General features: G+C 52.8%; 1 protein-coding gene across 1 annotated transcript in view; it reads left to right on the top strand.

Moving 5' to 3' along the window:
- The window catches only part of ntrk1 (neurotrophic tyrosine kinase, receptor, type 1), a 64838-nt gene extending 46004 nt beyond the window's left edge, over positions 1 to 18834 (top strand). Inside the window, exons 12-17 of the mRNA XM_055163946.1 lie at positions 1221 to 1373; positions 5099 to 5229; positions 5300 to 5472; positions 9478 to 9736; positions 12930 to 13088; positions 18649 to 18834. Coding sequence (XP_055019921.1) covers positions 1221 to 1373; positions 5099 to 5229; positions 5300 to 5472; positions 9478 to 9736; positions 12930 to 13088; positions 18649 to 18834 — 1061 coding nt within the window. The remainder of the gene's footprint in view (positions 1 to 1220; positions 1374 to 5098; positions 5230 to 5299; positions 5473 to 9477; positions 9737 to 12929; positions 13089 to 18648) is intronic.
- Positions 18835 to 19194: the final 360 nt, after the last annotated feature.

Here is a 19194-nt window from a genome sequence, read left to right on the forward strand (position 1 = left end):
GTGACAGGAGACAGTGACAGGAGACAGTGACAGGAGACAGTGACAGGTGCCAGTGACAGGTGCCAGTGACAGGAGACAGTGACAGGAGACAGTGACAGGAGACAGTGACAGTGACAGGAGACAGTGACAGGAGACAGTGACAGGAGACAGTGACAGGAGACAGTGACAGGAGACAGTGACAGGTGCCAGTGACAGGTGCCAGTGACAGGAGACAGTGACAGGTGACAGTGACAGTGACAGTGACAGGAGACAGTGACAGGAGACAGGAGACAGTGACAGGACAGGACAGTGACAGGACAGTGACAGGTGCCAGTGACAGGTGCCAGTGACAGGTGCCAGTGACAGGAGACAGTGACAGGTGCCAGTGACAGGTGACAGTGACAGTGACAGGAGACAGGGACAGGAGACAGACAGGTGACAGTGACAGGTGCCAGTGACAGGAGACAGGGACAGGAGACAGTGACAGGAGACAGTGACAGGAGACAGGGACAGGAGACAGTGACAGGAGACAGTGACAGGAGACAGGAACAGGGACAGGAGACAGTGACAGTGACAGGAGACAGGGACAGGTGCCAGTGACAGGAGACAGTGACAGGAGACAGTGACAGGACAGTGACAGGTGCAGTGACAGGACAGGAGACAGTGACAGGAGACAGTGACAGGAGACAGGGACAGGACAGTGACAGGAGACAGTGACAGGAGTGACAGGTGCCAGTGACAGGAGACAGTGACAGGACAGTGACAGGACAGTGACAGGTGCCAGTGACAGGAGACAGTGACAGGAGACAGTGACAGGAGACAGTGACAGGTGCCAGTGACAGGTGCCAGTGACAGGTGCCAGTGACAGGAGACAGGGACAGGTGACAGTGACAGTGACCAGTGACAGGAGACAGTGACAGGAGACAGTGACAGGAGACAGTGACAGGACAGTGACAGGTGACAGGACAGACAGGTGACAGGTGCCAGTGACAGGAGTGACAGGAGACAGGGACAGGTGCCAGTGACAGGAGACAGTGACAGGAGACAGTGACAGGACAGGAGACCAATAAAAGGAATTTATTTAGAGATAAAAGAGGGAAATAAAAACACAAAGTTCAGCTCCGTCCACTCACACAGAGACACACACGTCTAAATATGTTCTTTGTCCTGTCCCCCTGTCCCTGTCCCCCTGTCCCCCTGTCCCCCTGTCCCCCTGTCCCCCTGTCCCCCTGTCTCCTCAGGCTCATCTGTCCTGGGCACAGAGGACGACCTGGCCGTGTCTCTTCACTTCATGAAGGGCAGCAGTCCCCCGTCCTCTGACGAAGACTCTGGACTGTCCAGTTTCGTGGAGAATCCTCAGTATTTCTGCGGCATCATCAAGGACAAAGACATGTGTAAGTGTCCTCACAGGAGACAAGTGTCCTCACAGGAGACAAGTGTCCACACAGGAGACAAGTGTCCTCACAGGAGACAGGTGTCCTCACAGGAGACAAGTGTCCTCACAGGAGACAAGTGTCCACGCAGGAGACAAGTGTCCTCACAGGAGACAGGTGTCCTCACAGGAGACAAGTGTCCATCACAGGAGACAAGTGTCCAGGAGACAAGTGTCACAGGAGACAAGTGTCACACAGGAGACAAGTGTCCTCACAGGAGACAGGTCCACAGGACAGTGTCCAGGAGACAGTGTCCACACAGGAGACAGGTGTCCTCACAGGAGACAGGTGTCCACACAGGAGACAGTGTCCTCGCAGAGACAGAGACAAGTCCACAGGAGACAAGTGTCCACACAGGAGACAGGTGTCCACACAGGAGACAGGTGTCCTCACAGGAGACAGGTGTCCACACAGGAGACAAGTGTCCACACAGGAGACAGGTGTCCTCGCAGGAGACAAGTGTCCTCACAGGAGACAAGTGTCCTCACAGGAGACAGGTGTCCACACAGGAGACAAGTGTCCACACAGGGAGACAGGTGTCCACGCAGGAGACAGGTGTCCTCAGGAGACAGGTGTCCACACAGGAGACAGGTGTCCTCACAGGAGACAAGTGTCCACGCAGGAGACAAGTGTCCTCACAGGAGACAGGTGTCCACACAGGAGACAGGTGTCCTCACAGGAGACAAGTGTCCACACAGGAGACAAGTGTCCACACAGGAGACAAGTGTCCACACAGGAGACAGTGTCCACACAGGAGACAGGTGTCCTCACAGGAGACAAGTGTCCACACAGGACAAGTGTCCTCACAGGAGACAAGGAGACAAGTGTCCTCACAGGAGACAAGTGTCCTCACAGGAGACAGGTGTCCTCACAGGAGACAAGTGTCCTCACAGGAGACAGGTGTCCACACAGGAGACAGGTGTCCTCACAGGAGACAAGTGTCCTCACAGGAGACAAGTGTCCTTGGTTCCTTCAGGATGAGTCTTTTGGTCACAATAGTTCAGAGTAAAGTTCTCCTCAGATGTTCTGGAAGGTTCTGTGACTCTGTGGAGCCTCCAGACGAGACCAGGTCTGTGGGGTCAGAAAAATAAAAACTGAAGACTGAGAGGAAGAGGAAGAGAGCTCCTCCAGCTGATCCACTCACAGGACAGAGACACTTGTGGATTTGAGCGTTTAGCACTCATGCCTCACAGCAAGAAGGTTCCAGGTTTGGTCCCCGGGTCACCTGAGCCTTTCTGTGTGGAGTTTGTGTTTCTCCTCGTGTCTGGATGAGTTTTCTCCGGTTTCCCCCATCAACACAAACCTGCTCCAGGAGGAACAGCTGATGCTCCAGGTCAGTTAAACACAAACATGAACCTGCCCAGAGTCGACAGGTGCAAATAAACTCTGGTGCTACAACCTGATGGACAAACATGTCTCCTGTCTTTATGAAACACACTGACACACACCTCTGTTGTTCTGGTACTGCACTTTCTACTTCCTTTTCCCAAATGTAGTTCATCTGATGAAGTGAGATTCAGGAGCAGGAGCAGGACCCTGTCACCAGAGAAGCACCACTCACCTCCACCACACCTCCACCACACCTCCACCACCACCTCCACCTCACCTCCACCACACCTCCACCACACCTCCACCCCACCTCCACCACACCTCCACCACACCTCCACCTCCACCTCACCTCCACCTCACCACTCCACCACACCTCCACCTCACACACCTCCACCACAACCTCCACCTCCACCTCCACCACACTCCACCACCACCACACTCCACCTCCACCACTCCACCACCACCTCCACCTCCACCTCCACCACACTTCCACCACACCTCCACCACACCTCCACCACACACCATCCACCACACACTCCACCTCACCTCCACCACCTCACCTCCACCACACCTCCACCACCTCCACCTCACCACTCCACCACACCTCCACCACACCACCTTCCACCACACCTCCACCCACACCTCCACACCTCCACCTCCACCACACCTTCACCTCCACCACACCTCCACCACACCTCCACCACTCCACCTCACCTCACCTCCACACCTCCACCTCACCTCCACCACCTCCACCTCCACCACCTCCACCTCCACCACACCTCCACCACACTCCACCACACCTCCACCACTCACCTCCACCACACCTCCACCTCACCTCCACCACACCTTCCACCACCACCTCCACCACACCTCCACCTCACCTCCACCTCCACCACACCCTCCACCACACCTCCACCACACCTCCACCACACCTCCACCACACCTCCACCACACCTCCACCACCTCCACCTCCACCTCCACCACACCACCACACCTCCACCACACTCCACCACCTCCACCACACCTCCACACACACTCCACCACACCTCCACCTCACCTCCAACCACACACCTCCACCTCCACCTCCACCACACCTCCACCACACCTCCACCACACCACACTCCACCACACCTCCACCTCCACCACACCTCCAGCACACCTCCACCACACCTTCCACCGCACCTCCACACACCTCCACCACCTCCACCACCTCCACCACACCTCACCTCCACCACACCTCCACCTCCACCAACACCTCCAGCACACCTCCACCACACCTCCAGCACACCTCCACCACCTCCACTTCCACCGCACCTCCACCACACCTCCACCACACCTTCCACCGCACCTCCACCGCACCTCCACCACACCCACCCACTCCACCACAACCTCCACCACACCTCCACCTCACCTCCACCACACCTCCACCGCACCTCCACCACACCTCCACCACACCTCCACCACACTCCACCACCTCCACCACACTTCCACCGCACCTCCAGCACCTCCACCTCCACCACACCTCCACCACACCTCCACCACACCTCCACCGCACCTCCACCACACCTCCACCTCACCTCCACCACACCTCCACCACACCTCCACCACACCTCCACCACACCTCCACCACACCTCCACACACCTCCACCTCCACCTCCACCACCTCACCTCCACCACACCTCCACCACACCTCCACCTCACCTCCACCACACCTCCACCACACTCCACCACACCTCCACCGCACCTCCACCACACTTCCACCGCACCTCCACCACACCTCCACCACACCTCCACCACACCTCCACCTCACCTCCACCACACCTCCACCTCACCTCCAGCACACCTCCAGCACACCTCCACCACACCTCCACCACACCTCCACCTCACCTCCACCTCACCTCCACCACACCTCCACCGCCACCTCCAGCACACCTCCACCACACCTCCACCACACCTCCACCACACCTCCACCACCTCCACCTCACTCCCACCACACCTCCAGCACACCTCCACCACACCTCCACCTCACCTCCACCACACCTCCACCTCACCTCCACTCTCCCACAAACCTCCTGTACGCAGCAGCTTTTCCCATCATGATCTCCCCTCCCGTCCCCTGTTTTGTCTTTCAGTCTTAAGTCTCCTACAGGAGGGTCCTGTTCCGCTGGGTCAGTTGTAGATTGAGGCGGAGCCTCCACCAGCGTCTCAGCTTCTCCTCGTACATGATCAATGAACTTCTTCACACTGTCTCGTTGTTGTTGTGGTCCGAGCGAGTGGATGTGTTTTTAGATGATCTGTCAGTGCAGATAAAGGAAACAGAGTCTGTGTTTCTAACTGTTTGTGTGTGTTTTTTCCAGGTGTGCAGCACATAAAGCGTCAGGACATCGTGCTGAAGTGGGAGCTCGGCGAGGGGGCGTTTGGGAAGGTTTACCTGGCAGAATGCGCCAACCTGAGCCCCGACAGCGACAAGATGCTCGTCGCCATCAAGGTCAGAGGTGTTTTTACTCCGGCAGAACGAACGTGTGCGATGTGTTTCCTAACGGCCGCTTCCCCCTCAGACGCTGAAGGACGCCACCGAGTCCACGCGGCAGGACTTCCAGAGGGAGGCGGAGCTTCTGACCGTCCTGCAGCATCAGCACATCGTCCGGTTCTACGGCGTGTGCACGGACGGAGAGCCGCTCGCCATGGTGTTCGAGTACATGCGCCACGGCGACCTCAACCGCTTCCTCCGGTCAGTGCCCGGACACACCGGGTCCAAGACACACATGACCAAGACACACATGTGACGAAAACACACATCCAGAACACATACAACCAAAACACACACGACCAAAACACACACGACCAAAACACACACAACCAAAACACACACGACCAAAACACACATGTCCACACAGAACACACATGTCCAGAACACACACGACCAAAACACACATGACCAAAACACACATGTCCAGAACACACACGACCAAAACACACACGACCAAAACACACATGTCCAGAAACACACACGACCAAAACACACATGTCCAGAACACACACGACCAAAACACACACGACCAAAACACACGGAGGAGCTTTAAAGCCGCCGGGCGTCGTGTCACCTTCACCTTGAGTCTGTTGACCCAGAGCCGGTCACATGACCTCAGAGGAAGTGCACTCGGGGGGGGGGGGGTTCACCTCTGAACAGTTTCACGTCGTCTTGAACGTCTCTGTTGACGTATTTTCTTTTCCCTCACGGTTTTTGTCGACTGTCGATCTCAAGGATTTAACCTCAGATGAAATTTACTCCAAAAAGTATTAAAAAGTACTTTTCCATTGAGGGTAACTAAGTAAAGTAAGGGATTACTTTTTGTAGAAGAAACAGGTAAAGAGGAAACACGACTTTTTTAAAGTCACTTCCTGACGCTGTGATCAATAAACTCACTCGTCTTATGTTACAAACTTTATGACCAATAAAAGGTTTAACTCCTGATTTTAAATGGATTTTCGTTGTTGTCGCACATTTGGAGCTGAGGATCAGTTCCAGAGATTCACGATACATCAGGGCGATATTTGTCCTTTTGATCGTATCGGTTATCGGTCTTAAATCCTTAGTGCAGGTCGATGTTGTTTTGGATCTGCTGCGTAAAGAAAATATTTTTTATTTGGACACTTGAGTGTGAAGAGAAAACTGCACAAACTGTGACTCTGTGTGAACGAGACGAGTTCAGGCTGAAGTGAAAAGAATCAAATTCAGCCCAAAAATATCGGCAGAGCTGATCTGCATTCCATTTCTCTGGATATCGGTATCGGCCTCAGAAAACCCTCATGGGTCGATCTCTCCTGAGCCGTGCCTCGTGTCTCCACGTCCTTCTGTTTCTATGAAACTTTACTCTTGTATCAGTAGGAGCTCGAAGTACTCGAGTATCTGTGAGCCTCCTCCCACAGCTGCTCTCCTGTCTGCCCAGCCACCTGCCGCTGAGCACATGTGAGTGGGTTAATATGGTCGTGATGGAGACACTTTGTCCTGCACGTCCAAATCTGATTAGTCCCGCCCACAGTGAGACGCACGTGAGACGGACAAGACACACACAAGACACACACGAGACGCACACGAGACACACACGAGACACACAAGACACACACGAGACACATGAGACACGAGACACACACAGAGACACAGACACACGAGACACACGAGACGCACACGAGACACACGAGACACACACGAGACGCACGAGACACACGAGACACACGAGACACACGAGACACACGAGACACACGAGACACACGAGACACACGACGAGACACACGAGACACACACGAGACACACACACACGACACACACGAGACACACAAGACACACACGAGACACACACACAGACGACACACGAGACACACGAGACGCACACGAGACGCACACGAGACGACACGACGCACACACACGAGACACACACACGAGACGCACACAGACGAGACGAGACACACGCAGACGCACACGAGACACGAGACACACGACGACACACGAGACGCACACGAGACGAGACACACGAGAACACACACGAGACACACGAGACACACGAGACACACGAGACACACACGAGACGCACACGAGACGCACACGAGACGCAACGACACGAGAACACGAGACACACGAGACACACACGAGACACACGAGACACACGAGACGACACGAGACACACGAGACACACACGAGACACACACGAGACACACGAGACACACGAGACACACGAGACACACGAGACGCACACGAGACGCACACGAGACACACGACACACGACACGAGACACACGAGACACACGAGACACACACGAGACACACACGAGACACACGAGACACACGAGACACACACGAGACACACACGAGACACACACGAGACACACGACGACACACACGAGACACACACGAGACACACACGAGACACACGAGACACACGAGACACACACGAGACGAACACGAGACACACGAGACACACGAGACACACACGAGACACACGACACACGAGACACAGACACACAGACGAGACACACACGAGACACGACACGAGACACACACGAGAGACACACGAGACACACACGAGACACACAAGACACACACGAGACACACACGTGAGGTGGACGTGAGGTGGACGTGGGACACACGTGGGACAGCTCAGTTCCGTGGTGCAGCTTCATGACTCGGTGTCTCAGTCGTGTCGTTAATCTCTTTCTAATTCACTCAGAATCCAATCAGTTCAAATGGTCGATAATCAACTTCAGTCTTTTTAACTGACAGTTCCACAGGGACCAGGCCTGTGTCCACGAGGACGGAAACAGGTCACAGCTCTATGTTCCCACAGCTCTATGTTCCCACAGCTCTATGTTCCCACAGCTCTATGTTCCCACAGCTCTAAGTCTCCGTTCAGTCTGCAGGTTTAACGCTCAATTCTGATTTTTTTGCAAAATCTGATGTTTTTTCGAGGTCGTTCACATTTCCAGTTAAATGTGACTTGTATGTGACTCCAGTGTGAACATTAAACGGTCCAAAAGTGTCCCACATGTGACACTGGAGACACGACGACGTCAACCGCAGCGAGCGTCTCTGTGTTTACACAAGTTGAACAAAACATGGACGCAGAATAGTGACGTTTGTGTCTTGTTGATGACGTGTAGGTGGATGAATGTGACCTGACCGTTCACACTCAAGTCACATGTTAAAGATCAGATATGGATCAGTTTCAGGAGCACAGATCCAAGTGTCCTGGTCACATGTGAAAACATCACATCTGTGTGGTTCAGACATTAAAAGATCAGATACAGGAACATAGAGACAAAAAATCAGATTTGAGTCACTTCAGGTGCAGTGTGAACGCAGCCTTAGTCCACTTCTTTATACAGTCCAACCGAGAGAACTAACCCCCCCTCTACTGTGTGTGTGTATCTGTGTGTGTTCACATGTGTGTGTGTTCATGTGTGTGTGTGTGTGTTCACATGTGTGTGTTCATGTGTGTGTGTGTGTTCATGTGTGTGTGTGTGTTCATGTGTGTGTGTGTCATGTGTGTGTGTGTTCATGTGTGTGTGTCATGTGTGTGTGTGTGTGTGTGTGTGTTCATGTGTGTGTGTGTTCATGTGTGTGTGTGTGTTCATGTGTGTGTGTGTGTTCATGTGTGTGTGTGTTCATGTGTGTGTGTGTTCATGTGTGTGTGTTCATGTGTGTGTGTGTGTGTCATGTGTGTGTGTGTTCATGTGTGTGTGTGTGTCATGTGTGTGTGTGTGTTCATGTGTGTGTGTGTTTCATGTGTGTGTGTGTTCATGTGTGTGTGTTCATGTGTGTGTGTGTGTTCATGTGTGTGTGTGTTCATGTGTGTGTGTGTCATGTGTGTGTGTGTCATGTGTGTGTGTGTTCACGTGTGTGTGTGTTTCACGTGTGTGTGTGTTCACGTGTGTGTGTGTTCACGTGTGTGTGTGTTCACGTGTGTGTGTGTGTTCACGTGTGTGTGTGTGTTCACGTGTGTGTGTGTGTTCACGTGTGTGTGTGTTCACGTGTGTGTGTGTTCACGTGTGTGTGTGTGTGTGTGTGTGTCACGTGTGTGTGTGTGTTCATGTGTGTGTGTGTGTGTGTGTGTTCACGTGTGTGTGTGTTCACGTGTGTGTGTGTTCACGTGTGTGTGTGTTCACGTGTGTGTGTGTTCATGTGTGTGTGTTCATGTGTGTGTGTGTGTTCACGTGTGTGTGTGTTCACGTGTGCGTTGCAGAGCTCACGGTCCGGACGCTCGTTTGCTGGACGAGTCGAAGCTGGCGGTGGCGGTGGGCGAGGTGGCGGTGGGCGAGCTGACGGTGCCGCAGATGCTGCACATCGCGGGGCAGATCGCCTCGGGGATGGTGTATCTGGCCTCGCTGCACTTCGTCCACCGGGACCTGGCCACGAGGAACTGCCTGGTGGGCGAAGGCCTCGTCGTCAAGATCGGAGACTTCGGCATGTCCAGAGACATTTACAGCACCGACTACTACAGAGTGAGACTTTCACACGACTCTGTACACACAACTCTGTGCACACGACTCTGTACACACGACTCTGTACGCACACGACTCTGTACACACGACTCTGCGCACACGACTCTGTACACACGACTCTGTACACACGACTCTGTGCACACGACTCTGTACACACGACCCTGTACACATGACTCTGTACACACGACTCTGTACACACGACTCTGTGCACACGACTCTGTGCACACGACTCTGTACACACGACTCTGCGCACACGACTCTGTGCACACGACTCTGTACACACGACTCTGCACACACGACTCTGCACACACGACTCTGTACACACGACTCTGTACACACGACCCTGCGCACACGACTCTGTACACACGACTCTGCGCACATGACTCTGTACACACGACTCTGCGCACACCACCCTGTACACACGACTCTGTACACACGACTCTGCACACACGACCCTGTACACACGACTCTGTACACACGACTCTGTACACACGACTCTGCGCACACGACTCTGCACACACGACTCTGCACACACGACTCTGTGCACACGACTCTGCGCACACCACCCTGTGCACACGACTCTGTACACACGACTCTGTGCACACGACTCTGCACACACCACCCTGCGCACACCACCCTGCGCACACGACTCTGCACACACCACCCTGCGCACACGACTCTGCGCACACCACCCTGCGCACACCACCCTGCGCACACCACCCTGCACACACGACTCTGCGCACACGACTCTGCGCACACGACTCTGTACACACCACCCTGCGCACACGACTCTGTACACACGACTCTGTACACACCACCCTGCGCACACCACCCTGCGCACATGACCATGCGCACACGACTCTGTACACACGACCCTGTGCACACGACTCTGTACACACGACTCTGTACACACGACTCTGTACACACGACTCTGCGCACACCACTCTGCGCACACGACTCTGTACAACACCACCCTGTGCACACGACTCTGTACACACGACTCTGTACACACGACTCTGCGCACACCACTCTGCGCACACGACTCTGTACACACGACTCTGTGCACACGACCCTGCGCACACCACCCTGCGCACACCACCCTGCGCACACCACCCTACGCACACCACCCTGCGCACACGACTCTGCGCACACCACCCTGCGCACACGACTCTGTACACACGACTCTGCGCACACCACCCTGCGCACACGACTCTGCGCACACGACTCTGCGCACACCACCCTGCGCACACCACCTGCGCACACCACCTGCGCACACGACTGCGCACACCACCCTGCGCACACACGACCCTGCACACACCACCCTGCGCACACGACCCTGCGCACACCACCCTGCGCACACGACCCTGCACACACCACCCTGCGCACACCACCCTGCGCACACGACTCTGCGCACACCACCCTGCGCACACGACACGACTCTGTACACACGACTCTGCGCACACGACTCTGCGCACACGACTCTGTACACACGACCCTGCGCACACGACTCTACACACACCACCCTGTACACACGACCCTGTGCACATGACCCTGTACACACGACCCTGTGCACATGACCCTGTGCACATGACCCTGTACACACGACCCTGTGCACACGACTCTGTGCACACGACCCTGTACACACGACCCTGTGCACACGACTCTGTGCACACGCTCCAGACGCGCCGCTCCACCTCGTGATGTCATCAAGTGAACAACTCCTTTTCCCTTTAGTTCAGTCGAGATCAACGACTCCACGACTCAAATGATCCAGGTGATTCTAGTGAAGGTGAAGGGTGGAGTTTAAAAACACAGTGGAGCACTTCCTGTATCACCACATGATGACATCACAAGGTGGAACAGAGAGTTTAGTTTTGCTCTAAACCAGGTCTATCAGATTCAGTGTGTGTAGAGGTTTTATGTGTTAAACTCCAGGTCTGTGTGTGACCAGGACACAACTTTAGAACTTTAGAACTTTAGATCTTTAGAACGTTAGATCTTTAGATCTTTAGATCTTTGGGTTCTTTAATAATCCTGAGTCGGTCGACGTTGGTTCGATTCGTGTAATTTTCAGTTTTATTGTGTAAAATCTTCAGTCGTCCAAACAGAAAAAAACATTTTCATTGTAAAAATGTGGATAAATTAGCTCGTGTAAGCGCCGCCTCGATGAGCTTCATTTGACTGGAGACGGACGCTGTGGTGACGTCACACGACCACCAGTGCTAACTGTGTCTCCTCTGTGTCCTCTGTCCTCTGTGTCCTCTGTCCTCTGTGTCCTCTGTCCTCTTGTCCTCTTGTCCTCTGTCCTCTGTGTCCTCTGTGTCCTCTTGTCTTCTGTGTCCTCTGTGTCCTCTGTCCTCTGTGTCCTCTCCTCTGTGTCCTCTGTGTCCTCTGTGTCCTCTGTGTCCTCTGTGTCCTCTGTGTCCTCTGTGTCCTCTGTGTCCTCTGTGTCCTCTGTGTCCTCTGTGTCCTCTCCTCTGTGTCCTCTGTGTCCTCTGTCCTCTGTGTCCTCTGTGTCCTCTGTGTCCTCTGTGTCCTCTGTGTCCTCTGTGTCCTCTGTGTCCTCTGTGTCCTCTGTCCTCTGTGTCCTCTGTGTCCTCTGTGTCCTCTGTGTCCTCCTCTCCTCTGTGTCCTCTGTGTCCTCTGTGTCCTCGTTGTCCTCTGTGTCCTCCCTGTGTCCTCTGTGTCCTCTGTGTCCTCTGTGTCCTCTGTCCTCTGTGTCCTCTGTCCTCTGTGTCCTCTGTGTCCTCTGTGTCCTCTGTGTCCTCTGTCCTCTGTCCTCTGTGTCCTCTGTGTCCTCTGTGTCCTCTGTCCTCTGTGTCCTCTGTGTCCTCTGTCCTCTGTGTCCTCTGTCCTCTGTGTCCTCTGTGTCCTCTGTGTCCTCTGTGTCCTCTGTCCTCTGTGTCCTCTGTGTCCTCTGTGTCCTCTGTCCTCTGTGTCCTCTGTGTCCTCTGTGTCCTCTGTGTCCTCTGTGTCCTCTCCTCTGTGTCCTCTGTGTCCTCTGTCCTCTGTGTCCTCTTGTCCTCTGTGTCCTCTGTCCTCTGTGTCCTCTGTCCTCTGTGTCCTCTGTGTCCTCTGTCCTCTGTGTCCTCTGTGTCCTCTGTGTCCTCTGTCCTCTGTGTCCTCTGTCCTCTGTCCTCTGTCCTCTGTGTCCTCTGTGTCCTCTGTCCTCTTGTCCTCTGTCCTCTGGCAGGTGGGTGGACGCACCATGTTGCCCATTCGCTGGATGCCTCCTGAAAGCATCATGTACAGGAAGTTCACCACAGAGAGCGACATCTGGAGCTTCGGGGTCGTTCTGTGGGAGATCTTCACCTACGGCAAACAGCCCTGGTACCAACTGTCCAACAGCGAGGTGAGAGACCGAGACCGGGACCAAGACCGGGACTGAGACCAGGACCAGGACCAAACCAGGACCAAACCAGGACCAGACTGACTTCACCTACGGGAAACAGCCCTGGGACCAACTGTCCAACAGCGAGGTGAGAGACCGAGACCGGGACCAGGACCGAGACCAGGACCAGGACCGAGACCAAGACCAGGACTGAGACCAGGACTGAGACCAGGACCGAGACCAGGACCGAGACCAAGACCAGACTGACTTCACCTACGGCAAACAGCCCTGGTACCAACTGTCCAACAGCGAGGTGAGAGACCGAGACCGGGACCAGGACCGAGACCAGGACCGAGACCAGGACCGAGACCGAGACCAAACCAGGACCAGACATGGAATAAGACCGAGACAAGACAAGGACTGGAACCAGGGAGAGGACCGGGACCAGACCGGGACCAGACTGAGACCACGACAAGGGACATTACTGGGACTGAGGCCAGGACTAGGACCAGGGATCCGGCCCGGGAGCAAGTTCAGGACTGGAACCAAGACTAACGCAAGAATCAGGACCAGGACTGGAACCAGGAGCAACACTGGGACCAGAACCAGAACCAGGACCAGGACCAGGACCAGGACTGGTACCAGGACTGGTACCAGGGACTGGACTGGGACCAGGACCAGGAGAAGCAGGAGTATGAGGAGAGTGAAACCACAAACCCAGATCCAGACTTTGTTCAGATCTGTGAATCCTGAAACTCGACAAACACAAACGTAAATCATTTCACTTTTAAATCCATTTTGTCTTTGTTTTTGCCGGGAGCTCGGCGCTGCCCACAGGAGGCGCAGGATTTAAGAGCTTCAGAGAAAAAACACTCAGGGATGAATTATAGATGAACGCAGATCGGCCTCGTTGGACTTTTTCAGGAGGTTTGATTGATTTTTGAAACTCAAGCTTTTTCTTCACTCGGTTGTTGCCTATAATTCGGCTCAAGGCTCAGCTCAGGTTCTCACAGCAGCTCCTCCAAACTCACAGCAGCTCCTCCAAACTCACAGCAGCTCCTCCAAACTCACAGCAGCTCCTCCAAACTCACAGCAGCAGCTCCTCCAAACTCACAGCAGCTCCTCCAAACTCACAGCAGCAGCTCCTCCAAACTCACAGCAGCAGCTCCTCCAAACTCACAGCAGCTCTCCAAACTCACAGCAGCTCCTCCAAACTCACAGCTCAGCAGCTCCAAACTCACAGCAGCTCCTCCAAACTCACAGCAGCTCCTCCAAACTCACAGCAGCAGCTCCTCCAAACTCACAGCAGCTCCTCCAAACTCACAGCAGCAGCTCCTCCAAACTCACAGCAGCTCCTCCAAACTCACAGCAGCTCCTCCAAACTCACAGCAGCTCCTCCAAACTCACAGCAGCTCCTCCAAACTCACAGCTGCTCCACACCACCAGATCATAAAAACTACCAGGAAATTCTAAATGCTAATAACACGTTCTAAATAAAAAGCAAACGACCGTGCGACCAGAAAGACCCGACTGACCTGAACTTCATCAGGTCATCTGACCCGTGCTGTTCAACAACAAAACAAGAACCTCTAAAGAACATTTTTGTCATTTACCACGATTCCATGAGAGATTTAAATCTGAATAAAAATAATTAAACTCTGAATAAAACTGAATTCCTCTTTAAAAAGTCCACGTAAACACAAAATTCTTAATGTTAATGATTAACCAGGTCTAAATCAGAGCTGAACCAGGACTAAACCAGGACTAAACCAGGACTAATCTTGGACTTGGACCCTGAGTCCGTGGAGCAGTGTTTCCTTAAAGCTCGATCGGGCGTCAGTTGTTCTTCGTCTCGTGGAGCGTGGAGTTCTGCGTCGGTCCTTTCGCCCGCGGTCACCTGACGGTCTACGTGGGCTTCACCTTCGGCCCGACTGTTACGACTCGGCTCGTTTGGGGTGAGGGAAGTAACAAAAAATAAAAAACCAAGATGTAAAATGGAATAAATTAAATAATGTTTAATTAACAGGAAGGTAAAGGTAAATTAACGAAAAACTAAAATATACAGAAAATAACCTAAACTAAGAAACAAAACAACAGACAACAGGTTTTGTGCCACAAAAGCGTCACGCAGGTTCACACAATAACAAGTGGTAAAATTAAGGGACACACACAAAACTAAACACGAGTTCCCCAAATTAAACCACATAAACTCACAAACAGAATCAAGTGACCAAATCAAAAAAGGCACTAAACTAAACTAAACTAAACTAAACAAACAGTAAATGTCAGACTGGTCACCGAGACCAGCCCCCGAACAGGTGCAGGTCGTCTCCTTAAACAGGGGGCGTGGCTGCAGGTGAGGTGGGCGTCGACCTGCTCCACCAATCACAGACCAGAGCTCCTGCAGCAGGAATCACGAGACGTCGACCAAAAATCACACAAACAAATTAGAGCTAAAACCTGGAGCCGTAACACCGACCCGACACTCGGAACCGTAACGATGGAGTTTCACCGCTGCTGATATCACCGGGATTTTAGCAAATTTGTTTGAAGAAAAAACTAAAAATCCACCACTTCAATCCAAGTTAAAAATGCAAATGTGACGCGCATAAACGTTACTCACATTTTTACGAGTAAAATTTGACAGTTTTTCCCTTTAATTCTTTACATTTCTGCAACGCAGCACAGGAACTCGTTACTTTTATAACACGTTAAATCCAAACACTGTTCAGAGTGAATCTTAATCCTGAACTAAGTGTTTGTTTTGTTCTGATGTTAAATGTGACTGAGTTTGTTTCCTGGATCCTGTTTGTGGTTTGTTGTTGTTCAAATGCTGCTGGTGCTTCAGGCTCGTCGTGTCGTCCTCCTGGTCCTGGTCCTGGTCCTGGTCCTGGTCCAGTCGTGTCTCAGGACTTTGATCCACGTCTCTTTGGATTTATGAGCAGGATGTGGGAGTGGGCTGAGCTTTTGTCTTCTTCCTCCTTCTCCTTCGATGGTTTCGCTCAGTCTCACCTAAACTGTTCGACCAAATCTCAGGGTTTAAAAGTTCACGGTTCATGTTTTCACACTGAACGACTTCGACAGTGAAACCCTCACGAGAGGCGACTGGATTTTGAAAAGGTTTGATTTTCTTTTTCTTCTGATTTCTGATCTGGAGTCGGTCGTGAGGGACTAACTGGTTCTCGTTTCCCCAAGTTACTAAAAAACTCGTCCTGATCCTGAAAACAGTCGCACGAGTGAAAAATCGTCTCAGAAAAGTCAAACATTTGCTCAGTGTCGCCGACTTTAAGTGTGACGAGACGATTCTCCAGCCGCTGCACAACAGTTATCATCAAGTCTGGACGGTGTTTGTGTCTGTGGAGGAACCACAAACCAGACGACAGAAAAGACACGAGCAGATGAAGTGTGTGTTTAAATCCGTTGGTGTCTCTGTGTCTCTCTTTAGATTTGTGGGCAGGATGTGGGAGTGTTTATAAAACTGAGGACAGGACGTCACCAAATACATCGTTTTATCTCCAGTTCAATTCTTTATTCAGTGAATTTCTTCTCCACTCATAAGTTGTGGTCCGTGTTTTGCCCCCAGGAGCAGGAGCTTCTGGTGAGGGGTTCAGATATTTGGTGTGGGTCACAGATGGACTCAGGCTCTTGTTGTTGTTGGAGCTGGAGATGAACAGATGTTGTTGCTCCTCAGATCGATGCTCGTGTGATTGAGGCGACCGGTCTGACCTTTCACAGCCCGACTCTGCTCAAGGACCACAGACCACCTCAGTGCTGGACGCTCTGGTCTGTGGACGCTCTGGACTGGGACTCTGGACGCTCTGGTCTGTGGACGCTCTGGTCTGTGGACGCTCTGGACTCTGTGGACGCTCTGGTCTGGGTCTGGACTGCTCTGGTCTGTGGACGCTCTGGACCTGGTGGACTGCTCTGGTCTGGACGCTCTGGTCTGTGGACGCTCTGGACTGTGGACGCTCTGGTCTGTGGACGCTCTGGTCTGTCTGGACGCTCTGGACTCTGGACGCTCTGGTCTGTCTGGACGCTCTGGTCTGTGGACGCTCTGCGTGGACGCTCTGGTCTGTGGACGCTCTGCCTGGACGCTCTGGACTGTGGACTGTGGACGCTCTGGACTCTCTGGTCTGTGGACGCTCTGGTCTCTGGACGCTCTGGACTGTGGACGCTCTGGTCTGTGGACGCTCTGGTCTGTGGACGCTCTGGACTCTGGACGCTCTGGACTCTGGACGCTCTGGTCTGTGGACGCTCTGGACTCTGTGGACGCTCTGGACTCTGGACGCTCTGGACTCTGGTCTGGACGCTCTGGTCTGTGGACGCTCTCTGGGCTCTGGTCTGGTCTGGGACGCTCTGGTCTGTGGACGCTCTGGACGCTCTGGACGCTCTGGACTGGGACGCTGGTGTGGACGCTCTGGTCTGTGGACGCTCTGGACTCTGGACGCTCTGGTCTGTGGGAGCTGGATCACTTTCCTCCCGCTCGATCTTAATTGCATTGACTCTCAGACTCTTGACTCGAGTAAAAGTGAAGCCTCAAACCTCCTCGTTTATATTTCTGGGAAACATTCTGCAGATTCAAACCTTTTCAACATGTTAGAAAAACCTGAGGGAAAATCTCCAGAATAAACTCTTCCGTCCTTAATGAAACTGAAACTGATGATCGTGATTGACAGGTGGATTAGCCAATCAGAGACTCTCATAGAAACAATCATCAAAACAAATCTGACTGCAGGAAAAAATAAATCAGAAACAAATCACAGGACTGAAAAATATGAAGAATTTCAACAGAATCACTGAATCTCTGAACTGATTTTACTCTAATGATGAGCGACCAATCAGCTGCTCCGTTTCACACGCGTCACTCAAAGGGACCGGGGTCCAGACTGGGGTCTAGGTCGGGGTCCAGGCCGGGGTCCAGGCCGGGGTCCAGGTCAGGGTCCAGGTCGGGGTCTAGGTCGGGGTCCAGGCTGGGGTCTAGGTCGGGGTCCAGGCCGGGGTCCAGGCCGGGGTCCAGGTCGGGGTCCAGGTCGGGGTCCAGGTCGGGGTCCAGGTCGGGGTCCAGGTCGGGGTCCAGGTTGGGGTTTGGGCCAAATCTGCTGGTCACTGCACACTGCAAAAAACCCAAAATCTATCAGAGTTCAGACGACTTGAATTAAGAAAATTTGATCATGATTTGAGTAAATTTCACTTGAAAAGTAAAATGATCTGCAGCAGAACAAGACTTTTTGTACTTAAAATATGGAAATACATCTGACTACACTTAAAATAAGAAAACAACTTCTTGTACTTAAAATAAGAAATAAAATCAAATGTTGCTTGAATGAAGAAAAACACTTGTTCTTGTTGGTCGATGATTTCACTTGTCAAGTTGAATCGAGTCAATTAAAGTCAAATGTTTTTAATTTAAGTAATTTGAACTTAAGTAGATCTTGTTTTTGTCCAGTGACCTGCAGTCGTCTGTAGTTCGGGTGTGAAGAATCAGAGAAGCTGAGAACATGTAGAGGACCTTCTCCAGAACATCACGTTCTAACAGGACTTTACATTTTTACACTGGTTTTGACTCTTGTTTCTCCCACAGGCCATCGAATGCATCACACAGGGCCGGGAGCTGGAGCGGCCCCGCACCTGCCCCAAGGAGGTCTACGCCCTGATGCAGGGCTGCTGGCACCGTGAGCCCCAACAGAGGATCATCATCAAGGACATCCACACCCGCCTCCTCGCCCTCGTCAAGAACCCGCCCGTCTACCTCGACATTCTCGGATAGTCCTGGGACAGTCCTGGGACAGTCCTGGAACAGTCCTGGAACAGTCCTGGGACAGTCCTGGATCAGTCCTGGGAGAGTCCTGGGACCCTAACCCTTCTGCACTTCCTTGGGGACCCCGGGGCCTTTAAGGACAGAGCTTTGTGAGCGATGTCTGTTTGTTCCTGTTCATATTTCTCAGTTCTTCTTCTTCTCCACAGACTGTAGATGTAAATGGACTTGGGTGGTCGTGGCTCTTCTCTCTGAACCTGCTGCTGTGAGACTCGTCAGTTTGGTCTGAAATGTTCATATTAATCTGCTCTACATGATCCTGAGGTTTTTATTCGATACATAAATTCCTCTTCCGAGCTGACAGGAGCTGAA

Source organism: Boleophthalmus pectinirostris, unplaced genomic scaffold (assembly GCF_026225935.1).
Source record: "Boleophthalmus pectinirostris isolate CB_2022bp ecotype Guang Dong unplaced genomic scaffold, ASM2622593v1 HiC_scaffold_6, whole genome shotgun sequence".
Lineage (NCBI taxonomy): Eukaryota > Metazoa > Chordata > Actinopteri > Gobiiformes > Gobiidae > Boleophthalmus > Boleophthalmus pectinirostris.